Source organism: Athene noctua, chromosome 3, assembly GCF_965140245.1.
Source record: "Athene noctua chromosome 3, bAthNoc1.hap1.1, whole genome shotgun sequence".
Classification (NCBI taxonomy): Eukaryota; Metazoa; Chordata; class Aves; order Strigiformes; family Strigidae; genus Athene; species Athene noctua.
The window spans coordinates 81,919,636-81,932,593 of record NC_134039.1 but is presented as its reverse complement, the minus strand read 5'-3'; the positions used below and the strand labels follow the sequence as shown (position 1 = coordinate 81,932,593).

Sequence of the window (12,958 nt, the reverse complement as noted above, 5' to 3'; positions counted from 1 at the left end):
TAGCCCAGGCATTAGCCTACTGGCTTTTCATTATGATTTAAAAGGCTGAGGAGGGAAAAAAGTGATTTTTCAGTTATTCATGCAAATAGCTTCAGAATTGTTCAAGTTGGTGGTAGCTTTCATAGATCAAAGAATTGTACCTAGGGCTTGAAGAAACAAAAATCATAAATATTTTTATTTTTAATACGTTATTTTCTTAAATGTTAAGATTCCACCTACATTAATTTTGTCTGAGTCTTTTCACACTTAATCGCAGGCTACACAGTGGAGTTTTTCTCATCCTTATTTGTATGGTTGTTCTTGATGCATCACAGAAATATGTGACATTATGGACTGCTTTATTAAATTCCCAGTTCAGCTGACAGTGATGCCAGTCATTTATTCACTAAACACAATTTACCTGCACAAAAGCCATAGCAAACAATTGTTAATGCATGGTCTGAATAGACTAAACTACGCAATCCAAAGGCTACATAAAAGCCTTACTTATTTCTAACCCTGTGGCTAAAGAACAAAAACAGAAAAAGAAAAAAAAAAAAAAAGGAAAAAATATACAAAAAAACTCTTTCTCCTCACCCATCCCCACCTAATTTTTTTTCTTTCATCTATGGTCAGATTAGCAAGTCAGCACTGTCAATAAATAAACTAGAGAAGTTGTTTATTTTTATGTACTACTGAGAACAGTGTCGTCTTGTGGCCGTTCTCGTAGACTGTGTTGGTTTAACAAGCGTCCAACCCTTTTGTCTTGTTGTTTTTTGTCTTTCCTGCTCCCTGTCCCCTTGTTCCCACAGGCTGTGCGTTTGTCACATTTTCTACAAGGGCAATGGCACAGAATGCAATCAAAGCCATGCACCAGTCTCAGACCATGGAGGTACAGTACTGTATCATTTGCCCTTTCTTTGTTTTCTTTGTGCAAATGATTGCGAATGGTAAAGCCATGCTCTCCTGGATCAGATCAGACACATGACAATCACAGATTTAAACTTTTTACTGACTCACTCTACCTGTCTTTGTGAAGTTTATTTTTCTTAATGACCTGAAAGCACACAATAAGGTTGCTGTGTGGTACCCAAACACAGCTCGTGATCCTGTTTTCAGTGGCATTCAGCAGAAAATAAAAATGCTGTGAATACTGCTCCTCAGTCATACTCAGAGTATATCTGATGAGTAAATTACCTTTAATTTTAACACACACAACCCCAAAGAAAAATCTTAGTTTCTTTTAAATAGATTTTTAAGTGTTGTGGTTTGCACTGCTCTGAGAAAAAGCTCAAGAGATTTAACCTGGCCACGCTGAGTTACTAGTGCATGTGTTTTTCTGCAAATAGAATCTCTTTTTAAGTTAATATAATTTCTCCTTCTTCATGTAGCCAATAAATATGCTAATGATGACAGAGCATATCAAAGTGTGGCACTTCCTGCAGAGCACCATCGTGGCTGCCCCCTCACAAGCAACGCTCTTTATTTCCTTCCAAACTGCCTCTATGGCCTCGTATTTTATCATGATGAGCAACACAAAACTTTAAATCTGTTCACTTAATGTGAATATAGCTGCAGGCTAACGATCCGTTCATTGGAGTGGTTATCTAATGCCACGGCTTGTCTGGCAATCTCAAAACTTTTTTCAGTCTGTGATTTTTGTCATGGTCTTTCAGAATTTTGCACAAAAAACCGCACAAGTATGAAGTCTTTACTTACTCTGGATCTTCTAGCTTATCATTGGAGAGTGCATGTTATACTGTATTATGTATACTGTATCTTCGTGTAGTGATGATTTTTCTCAGAGGTGGCATTGATGTTATGTGCACTTGTTTCTTTTTTTATTTATTTTTCCACCAGGACCTTTTGATTTATTTCTTTTTCTTCTCAGTGATTTTTCTTTGCAATGCTCTAGTCTCCCAAAGCATGCTGGGTGCTAAACAATCATTATTGCGTCATGTCGTTGAGCTGCTTTGTGTAACGAGCCAAGCGGGGAGACCAGGGGTGGGAGGGTGGACAGAGAAGAAGGAGAAGATAAAAATCAAGACAGTGCATGAAAATGTCACTAACTGTTTCCTGTATACTACAAGTAATGATATCAGCATTGCAAAGCTATTGTCTTTCCAAACATCACGTTTGAATTTGGTTGAGCTTCTTTTATAATTGATGTGTTTTCTTTTCAGTGCAATGCATTTTTAGACCCTGAGTATACAGTTTTAGATGAGAATCTGCCAATGAGATGAGAATAATTGAAATGATCTTTACTAGAAAGCTGCTGTTATACAGTCTATGCAGTCTGACAGTATATTGTGAAAAAACTGCCACTTTGAGTCTCTGAAATAATACTCATAGTAATTTGTCTGCCATGCACTGCTCCATTAATTCAGATCTATATGTTTTGCTGGGTTTGATTCCAAGTAAAAAAGAAATGTTTATTGGTAATACTTTGTTTTACCTATATTTTCCATGTGTTTTAATGTATTTTTTTGTCTAGCAAAATGAATTTTACACAGCTCTACTTCAGAAGATGGTAAAATTAAAGATATAATGCCTCCCAGACAAACTCTCCCATTCTTCTGTGATATGCAGTACTCCAAATGAGGCTGCATTTTGATGTGATTCTCTTGTTGACTTTAGCTCTATAGAATACTTACTCTTGAATCAAAAAATTTCTGAGCACCTTTAGAGACATCATCAGTGAGATCCCCAAATTGACAAGGCGATTCCAAATATTTTGCACTTTGAACATCTGGGTCTTTGTGTCAGATGAGCTTAGGGTGAGAGTCCCTTCTTGGAGAGAAGCAGCACACCCTCCAGCTCCGTGGGTGAGGGACTCAACGGAGTCTGTACCTACTGTCTTGACAACACAAAATAAAGTATGAAGACAGCACCGGCTGTTGGGAAGAAAATTACACTAATAGGGGTGGAAATACCACACCATTGAATGAGGAAGGGAGATGCCCCCTTGTGTATGTGCTGGGAGCTTCCTCTCAAGATAGAAAATGGAAGAGCATAAAAGAGAAGCCATGCAAAAATATTTTGCTCGCTTTTGCCAATACTCTTCTAGTAAAAAGTTAACTTGTGTTAGCTAGTGTTAAATCTCAGTTCTCAGCCTGAAACAGTGGTCCTTGGATATTTGTGTTTCATGGGGTTTTTGCAAATAAAAGTGGGATTGGGGGACAAGGCATAGAACAGAATTATGTTTCAACTCAATTACTGCAGAATTTTTTTTCTGATTTCATTATTTTCAGTTCTTTGGCATGCATCATTGACCAGGATGAATTTCAAAGTGGGCTAAGAAAGAACAATGGAGATTTTAATGTCCAGATGAACACATCTCCCAGAATAATGAATTCTCTTGCTGCTCTTTCCACCCGACTTTCTGACCTGGTTAAATCAACTGATTTTAAAAACATAATTGCTGCTCTAGAGTTTTTGCTCTTCTATCTCATTTCTGTGGAATTTTTTGTTTGTTTAAGGCATTCAAATGCAGCACCAGTAGAAGACACTAATTTGTTATCGTGGAGTAAATTTGATGCAACAATAACAACCCTTTTCTCATATAGAGCCACTTGCTACATATAATTTCAGTCTTCAGAATGTTTGCTCTCTTGAAAATGATGAAGTGATGAAATATAGAGCAGACAGTGAAGAAATGAGTTATAGATTCATAAATTGCAGAGATATTGTTTTTATACAATTTACTGACATTTAAGCATTCATAAATATGATGTCAGCTGTAGTGTTGAGTGCTGAGCTGCTGAACTGAGAACTGAAATAGCCATATAATATTTCTTCCTTTGAAATTAATTTCTATTTCTTTGGAAATAGACTTGATTCTCCTGTACATCTAGGTAGAAGGCAGTAAGTTTTGGTTGTTCTTAGCCCCGTGCTACCAAACCTCATATTAAATGGAAACAGCTTGATTTTTTTATTAGCGAAATCAGAAAAATCTCTCTCACACCCTCCACCCCTCAGCTCCTTTTCCTTTCTTTTTTTTTTTTTAAAGGGTCTTGTTTTTAATATTAGTATAAAAATCACTAGCGAGAGGTAATAGTGCAACAAGTTGACTCCTTCATAATCTTTATTTGATTTCTGGAGTGGTACATATCTCCTTTCTTCCTCACTGAAACATTGAAAGACATTTTTACAATGAAATGCACTGGAAAGGAGTTGGAGGTGGAATAATAAATCACAAGTGATGATTTTCTAAGATCATTGTAAAGTAACAGTATTGATGGGAGATCTTCATACAAGAGATATTATTATTGTGGTTTATTTCATCATTTCGTCTGTTGATTGTGAATATTCTTATCATTTGTCCTTGGGTGAGATTCTTCAGAGAAAAGATACACGGCTGCTTTTTGTAAATTATAAGAGGACAGGAACTTTTCTGAAGATGTTCACAGTGTTGTGAGAGCAGCCATGGGAACAGTTAGATTAAGTACAACCCTACTTAACATCCCACGCTATACACTTTGGCTGAAGTGTTGCTTTGTTTTTTGGGCTTGAGTCACCTTTCACTACTACCATTGTGTTCAGATTGAAGTTAGACAAGAAATTAGTATAACAAAGCATGGCGGGTGGAGGGAAGCTATTCATTGGATCCTGTGAAGTTGGAAAACAGTATGAAATAGGATTGACATCTACTATGACTCACAAAATGCTTGAATTAATTTGAAGAACTGAATCATTGCAGTATATAGGTTGCTCCCTTGATTTGGAAAAATGAAGCCTTGAAAGGTTAAAATTTGAAAATATTTGTTAGCAGGGAAAAAAAATAATAGAGCAAGAGCAACAGAGACATCTTTCATATTCATGTCTCATTCTCTCGGTGACTTTGCCCAGGAAAACCTTATCTGAAGTCCAAGGGAAATATCCAGCTTACCTCAAAAATCCATCTGGTTCATGACCTCCTACTTCTTCTCAAGGGTCCCTCAGACATGGACAAGGAGTAGGCTGCAGACCACATCTCTAGTTCTTCCTTGCAGCATCCCTGTTTCCTAAGGTGTCTTATAACCCTCCCATATCGTGTAACGAGAGGCTCATAGAAGCAATAGAAGAAATGATGGCAGTCAGGAATGGGCTGCTATCACCAGAACTAGTCACTTTTGGTCTGCATCCTGCCCTTTGTTCACATCTCAAGGGTGCTTGATACAGAGCGTGCCTGGGAGTGGCCTGCAGGTGGGTGAATTGTCCTAGCAGCATCACCCTTTGTGCTCACTTCGGACTGGGGGTCCTTGATATGAAAAGGACCGGTGACCCGCTGATGATGGGTGCTGCAGTAGATCTGTTGCTCACAGTCTATTTACATAGGGTACACAAGCCAGCTGCATCGAGCATGACTGCCCAGCCAGACTGTGGTGGCAGGGCGGTGTTGGCTGTGTGGTCCCTGGCAGCAGGGAGGTTGGACACGTCTCCCTTTGGCGATGCCTTGAAAACAGACTGCAGACAAAGCATCACGTCCATCTCATCAGCTGTGAAGCTTAATTAAAGAGGACTGGTACACTTCGCTGTCTCTGGCAGCAATTTTGATAGCTGGAAGGAAAAGAGAGCCTGAGGAAAGGTGCTTTATAAAAAGAACTGGAGAATCAGTAATTTCTCCATAGCCTCTTTTCTGAAGAAGCTGAAAATCGTAGGCCTTGCAGGCCTACATATGCCAGTCACAGAGAGAGGGTGAGCGATCAGGTCATGCCATTGCTGGTGGCCCTATGGGTCATGGCTGAGCTCATGAGGCAAGGGTGGCTCGGTGTGATTTAACGCTTCTGTCTTTCCTGATCTGTCTAACCACAGGGCTGCTCTTCGCCAATCGTGGTGAAGTTTGCTGATACCCAAAAGGACAAGGAGCAGCGACGCTTGCAGCAGCAGTTGGCACAGCAGATGCAACAGCTCAATACTGCCACTTGGGGAAACCTCACAGGTCTTGGAGGACTCACACCACAGTATCTAGCTGTAAGTTCATTTCAGAGACAATGGCTATATAATACTGTATTTCTTTTAGAACCATGGTAAATCAGCTATAGTAAACTCTCTGCAATAAATTGCCAAATCCTCCACGATATGTAGCATGTCTTTTTCTGTATAAAGAACTGTGTATGTTTATCACATGGTCTAAAAATAAATAACAAGGAATAGAATTTGAATAAACATTTCAAGATGTGTCAGTGCTCTCCAAGGCAAGCATTTAAATTTTACTCATGCTGCAAAGTAAAATTTGATTCCATTAGATTTCTTGTTCTTTTGAATGTTAGAGTCTGGTTTTTATAGCTGGAGTAAAATTTCAGTTCTTTCTTAGGGGAGGACATGGGACATGTAGGCAGCTAAACACTGTAGGGGTCATATCCGTATGGTGCAACCTCTAACCTAGAGTGTTGGGGTTCAGTCCTCTAATTTTCCACATTTTCATTTGGAATGGCGTTCACTTTAATGTGTGGTCCTGTCAATGCTAAACATGCGTGTTCCATACTACCTCACACAGAATGTGAAGGTAGCAGGGGAAAGGGATTTGTTTCTCATAAATTTAAAATAGTATTTTCCTTGGTCCGTTTGTAAGAAAGAAACACTAGTTGCTGCCCCTGTTGGAGAAATCTGAAATCCACAGCCACGTGTTTTAGGTCCTGGATGGCCGAGAGAGACTCCCCTGTGGCACAGCTGAGAGGGAGCCCCTGCCTTTTGTGGCTCTGGAGTTGAGAAGTCTGGTTGAGCAGCTTTTGGATAACTTGGTAGTTCCGTATGGTTCCGAGTTAGACAAATAGACAAGTCCATATATACATGCCGTGTATGAATAAATACATAATTTGTATGCGTACAATGCTTTGGTATAGTGATATAATTATAATTATAAACATTAATTTACTTAGCAATTAAAAATATATATTAGTACTGAGGTAGGATAATTAATACTGAGGTAGGCTAAATTGTTATATACAAATACCAGTCTAATAAGTATCTGTGTGCTTGATTCATAAAGATAATAAAGAAAAAACTGAATTCAAGGGGGTGGGGGAGAATGGACTGTGATTGACAGAGATGAGTTATGGTAACTACTAGACTACAGAGGGTTGTAATTAGTCACGCTATGTTGGTTTAAATAGATTTAACACCTGGTTGTTAAAAAGAATAAATTGATTAATTGTTTTAAAGCAGCAATGTTATTGAGTTTCCCTTGTGTCTCTGTGTTTCTTAATAGAGATTAGACATTAATATGGATTTACAGCATTGACTCTAGGGATGTTCATTCCAACAATAGACAGAAGCAAGAGACTATATAAATGTAAAGGAAAGCATAAATACTCCAAATGTGAAATGATAGCTCATTTTAGTTTTATCTTCATTTGTTACATTAGTGTCAGATAGATTGCTGTGTTGTGTTGTTAATTTGCAGCTTCTGCAGCAAGCAACTTCCTCCAGTAACTTGGGTGCCTTCAGCGGCATTCAGCAAATGGCCGGTAAGTTAAAAACCGTTTCATTTTGCTCCAGCTATGTTTTTTATTCTTAAACTATTGAATTCTGTACCTCTAATAATCACATTGTCGGGGGCGGGGGGGGGTGTTGTGTATTAAATGTGGCAGATGTATTGTCAGGGGACAGCTTGCAGTTCAACATCAATAGAAACACTTTCTCCCCTCTTTCAGAAACTGAAATTAAACCCAGTGCTCCCAGGTTGTGCAAACAGTTTGTCTTGCATTAGTCACCTGCCATTTGTCCAAAGTAACCAATTGTAAATTGCAGGAGAGCTCTTAGTCCCTGCAGCCGTATCCTACCCTATGAAAAGTGTCAGTAAAGCAACAGCAGGATTACATTCTAATTTCCAGTGAGATTTCTGTGTCCCGAAAAATCAAATTAATGGCAGCCCTCAAACATTTTAATAATAAGTGGTGAGTAAAAATGTTCTGACCTTTTTAATGAAACCCAAGATTACAGGCCTACCTTCAGTATGAGTTTTCAGGCTCCTTTTATAATCATGGAAAATTAACTGGGTGCCTTTTTGACTTTGGAACCCTAGTTGACAAAATTACACAACAGAAGATTTTATGTAAAAGTGTAATCTTTAGTCTGGAGGAAAAAAGAAAGAAAGAAAAGAGGAAAAAAAAAATCAAAGTGTGAGCGGATTTGAAAGCCAGCTAGTTGGAGGATTTCTTAGTAATGAGCTGTGTGCCAGTAGTAACTGATGTGTAGTGATTAGCAAAAGGTCACTCCCACTGTGTGACCTACCATGCTGATACCCTAACTTAACATGATGCTAGAGAAGGCAGCATGTGCAGTAAATCAGAGCACAGATGCACATTATGCCTGCCGCGAGAAACTGTTAAAAAGCTTTTTTTCTTGTTAGAGGAAGGCAAAAAAAAAAAAGGAAGCACAAAACCCCTAAATTGCTACATTAGTTTATTTTAATCATGAACCCACTGAATCAATGAAATACAACATTGTGCTTCATCATCACAAAACAAGGGCTAAAATATTCAGAAGTCTTTATGAACACCATTTTCTCTCTCTTCTTTTTAATCCTGGTCTTTTGCTTCTTCTTGTTCTGCTTTGAATGGATCGTGAAATACTTTAACAAGTATAGATATAACGCACAGTATCGCTATACCCCACAGGTATTCTTTGCTCAATCGTTATATTATGCCATTATTGCAGTGACATCAGAGACTAATGTGAACCTGCTGTCTGACAATATAAATTGGCCTACAGATGACAATATCTCTGAATTATTCTCTCTTCCTCAGACCTGCTGGCAGTGCTTGCTGGTTCTATTATGTTACACTTGCAATCTAGCATTTTTTCATCAAAAAAATGTATCTTAATATGATAAACAGAACAGAGCGGTTCAGTAACAGTTTTATACTTGGCAGTTTTGGAAGTGGCTTTGAGCTCAGAGATTGTGTTTAATGTTTTCATATTTGGTTAGATCTACAAAATGAAAGAATTGAGACACCAAGGAAAAATAATGTGATATCCATCGCATTATGTGCACCTTAGAAGTTTTCTGTTGCCTGTTTCTCTGTTAGTGTACATTCAGCTTTGTCTTCAAGAACTATGTTAAAACTAAGAATTTTAGTTAAGTAATTCCAGGATGGGGTCTCAGTCAGGGATGTGATTTATTCTCTGAAAATCATATGGTCTTGACACTAGTAGAAAGTCATTTTAAGAAATCATAGTGACACATTATTGTTACTTGAGGGATATGCCTTCTTGACTACAGATTAGATTCCTAATGCACTCATCTATGGGATAATTTAATGACTGACTGCTTCTTCTGAAAAATATGTGGTTTTGTCTTACATCCATGTTACCAAAAGCAGCTTGAAGTTTACTCCTTTCTTTCCCCAAAACATGTAAGTCTTAAATCTTAATGTTCAAGGTCAAATTAGGGATACTAAATTTCTCTCTGAGCTGCAGCTCTACATGAAAGTGCCAAAGACTAAGTGCTATTTCATCATTAGAACTGAGAGTTCATGTTCCCTCCCCAGAAATCACACAGTACTGTTAAGCTGTGCATCTAATATTAAAGGTTCATTTATTATGTTTTGTGAAAGGAATAGAAAGTAATCCTGTGTCTGCAGCAAGATCTTGCATTACCTGCTGCAGCCATCCTTGAATGTTTGTAAAGACCCAGAGTTTTTTAACTTAAGCTGTATACACTCATTTTACAAAAGCGAATTTAATATGTATTTCCATATTGTGTCTTACCTATTAATATAATATTTCAAGGTGAGGAATAAAATCTAGATGCAATTGTGTAAGGTGCTAAAGATCCATAATTGCAGCTTGCAAGTTCTTTGAACTTTGAGTTTGAGGGGTCCAACTTTTGTCTCTGAAGTCAGGGAGTGTGCTCACCACTGAATTCAGACACTAAAAATTTGACCAAAAGCTACATAAACCATTGAAATTCCACTCTTGCTTACATGTCAGGGCTCTAGCATCTCTTTGCACTTAAGTCTCAATAAAGACCATCAGTAAATTTGCAGACGACATCAAGTTGGGCAGGAGCAGAGGGATCTGGACAGCCTGGATCAATGGGCCAAGGCCAATTTTATGAGGTTCAACAAGGCTCACTGCTGGGTCCTGCACCTGGGTCACAACAACCCCCTGCAACACTACAGGCTTGGGGAGGAGTGGCTGGAAAGCTGCCTGGCGGAAAAGGACCTGGGGGTGTTGGTTGACAGCCGGCTGAACAGGAGCCAGCAGTGTGCCCAGGTGGCCAAGCCAATGGCATCCTGGCTTGTGTCAGAAAGAGTGTGGCCAGCAGGACTAGGGGAGTGGTTGTCCCCTTGTACTCAGCACTGGTGAGGCTGCACCTTGAATACCTTGTTCAGTTTTGGGCCCCTCACTGCAAGAAAGACATTGAGGTGCTGGAACGTGTCCAGAGAAGGACAATGAAGCTGGTGATGGATCTAGAGCACAGGTCTTGTGAGGAGCGGCTGAGGGAACTGGAGGTGTTTAGCCTGGAGAAAAAGGAGGCTGAGGGGAGACCTCATCGCCCTTTACAGCTACCTGAAAGGAGGTTGTAGCGAGATGTGGGTTGGTCTAATTCCCCAGGTAACAAGTGATAGGACAAGAGAAAACAGCCTCAAGTTGCGCCAGGGGAGGTTTAGACTGGATATTAGGACAAATGTCCTCACTGAAAGGGTTGTCAAGCACTGGAACAGGCTGCCCAGGGAAGTGGTTGAGTCACCACCCCTGGAGGTATTTAAAAGACGTGTCAATGTGGCACTTAGAGACATGGTTTAGTGGTGGACTTGGCAGTGTTAGGTTAACAGTGGCACTCGATGATCTTAAAGGTCTTTTCCAACCTTAACGATTCTATGATTATAAATCACAGTTTGCTAAATTAGGTCTTCCAATATGGCCACTTCCTTGACCAAACTTAGGAACCTTTGGATCTCCAAGAATTCATTTGTACTGCTAAAGCTCACGTGTCTGTGTTGAACAGAAAGGACACAGCACTCTCCCTGCTGCACATGTGAAGAAATGTTTGCCATGCAGTCCTCAGCAATATTATTTCAAAGCAATTTGCTTTGCTAGCAGAGAAAAGACGGTGATCTTCAGTGTGAAGTTTTAAATTCTCTTTCCCTAATATCATGCCTCAGTCTACTTAAAGTAGTTTTTATGCAGCAAAAGCAAGGATTCTTTGATTTTGTTGAAAGGAATGGGGGTTTTTAGGCATTACTGGTTGAAAAGAATTGGAGTTTGGTTGTTAGGGAGCTGGGGATCCAATCCAAAGAAAAATAGGGATTTTTCTCAAGAACTCACTAACATACAGACATTAAACACACAGAGCACCAGCTCCAAAAGCAAATGCTGTTCTTGCTGTAGCAGCCCACTGGCGCTACTGTATGTTCAGTATTGCCCTTGCCTTATGTTCATAAACCACGTGTGAAGTCCAAGCACATCATGAAACTGGCTCACCTAAAATTTGTGAAATATTAAAATTTGAGAGACAAAAAGTAGGAATTTGTCATCTAGCTTTCCAAGCTTTAAAGTCCAACACTTGGTTCCTCAGTTTAGGCTTTCTTATTTTTATTGAAAAATTAGATTTTCATGAAATTATTTTATTTCAGAAGCCAAGCCAAAGAAAGCAGTGTAATATGTCTTGACTGGTCATAAAGTTGGGAGAGTCGGCAATGCTGCTTTTGGTATTATAGTAATGCCCTGGTCTTGATTACAGGAGCCAACCCTACCTTGCCAACCTCTGTTTCACTGTCCTTTGTAAAAGCACATATAATCATCAAGTGTGTATTTTATAGTGAGTACTTCCTCACTTTTCCTCCCCTCCTCTAATATCTGCTAATGCTAATTTAAAGACAGTGTTTTCTCTCACATATCTCTCAAGCTTCAGTGTCTAGCCTGTCCTTTGTCTTTGGGGAAGGCTGATAGTATAGATGAATCATATTATGTGATTTGATTAATGCTACATTAAGCATTATCAACCTTTCAAGCAAAAAAGATTCCTCCTTCAAATATATAAAAATTGCATGGAAAGCTTAGTTCAAAGAAGATTGGTGTCATTTGAACATTTGCATTGAATTTGGCTGGCACTGGATCAGGTCCTAAAAGCTGCAGTGATTTAAGCCAACCTGCCTGTTTAAGAATGTGGAAAGTACTATACTGACAGTATAAACAAGGAGGTTTTATATTACATATGGTGATTGTAGAAAATTGAAAAGTTCAAAAATAGACAATCTATGAAGATTTTCTCTTGTCTATTAATGTAAAATGTTTTGGCAGGAATAAATATTTGCTCATACAGAAATATTTCTATATGTATGACCATTCAGGACATATAAACATGTACAATACTCATAAAAGACACAGAGGCACTCTTAATTTCATTGAACAGACAGTGTATTTTGCTTTCTGAAGTCATACAGGAGAAGAAACCATGCTTTTGTTTCTTCTTGCTTTGGCTTTCAGACCCCTAAACCCTCTACAGCTGGGACTTTTTATATTTTTCCAATATATGGGATTTTCCCAGTCCTTTCCAAACTCTCTTACAGTTTGGTTGCATTTTGGGTTGAACTTCTGGCCCTTTCTGAGCCCTGCTCAATCCATTTCACCCTTCTTCTGTTACCCAAGCCAGATTTCCTCCTGTTGCAGTCTGTAGGAGCAGATGGGTGAGAGAAACTCTGCGAGGTTCTGCTGTCTGAATATTTTCCTCTAATTGTTGGATTGGCTCAGTGGATCTGGAGGGACCAGTTGGAAGCCAGGACCATCTGCACGAAAGCTCTATACTTTTGCATTGGCCCAAGGATCCTTTGTATCCTCTGACTCTTTGATGGCTTCATTCCAGCAGCCATACTGAAGAAGGGTTTCTCCTGCTATGACCTCTTTAGGGATATCATATTAAAAGTAAAGGTCACTGAGAAACTGTTTCCAGCTCAAGGGAGATAGCTGTTTCTTAAAGATAACTACCAGTTTTGAAAACGTTGACCTCAGGGACCAAAAATATTGAGCTTTTGTAACACTAATTCCATTG

At 39.1% G+C, this 12,958-nt stretch overlaps 1 protein-coding gene across 8 annotated transcripts in view; it reads left to right on the top strand.

Moving 5' to 3' along the window:
- The window catches only part of CELF2 (CUGBP Elav-like family member 2), a 382,663-nt gene that overhangs the window by 321,658 nt on the left and 48,047 nt on the right, over positions 1-12,958 (top strand). For 7 of the 8 annotated variants that reach the window (XM_074903509.1, XM_074903506.1, XM_074903508.1 and 4 more), the window contains 3 exons: positions 792-871; positions 5,773-5,931; positions 7,364-7,427. In XM_074903509.1, coding sequence (XP_074759610.1) covers positions 792-871; positions 5,773-5,931; positions 7,364-7,427 — 303 coding nt within the window. The remainder of the gene's footprint in view (positions 1-791; positions 872-5,772; positions 5,932-7,363; positions 7,428-12,958) is intronic. The other variant, XM_074903514.1, reaches the window with a different exon arrangement.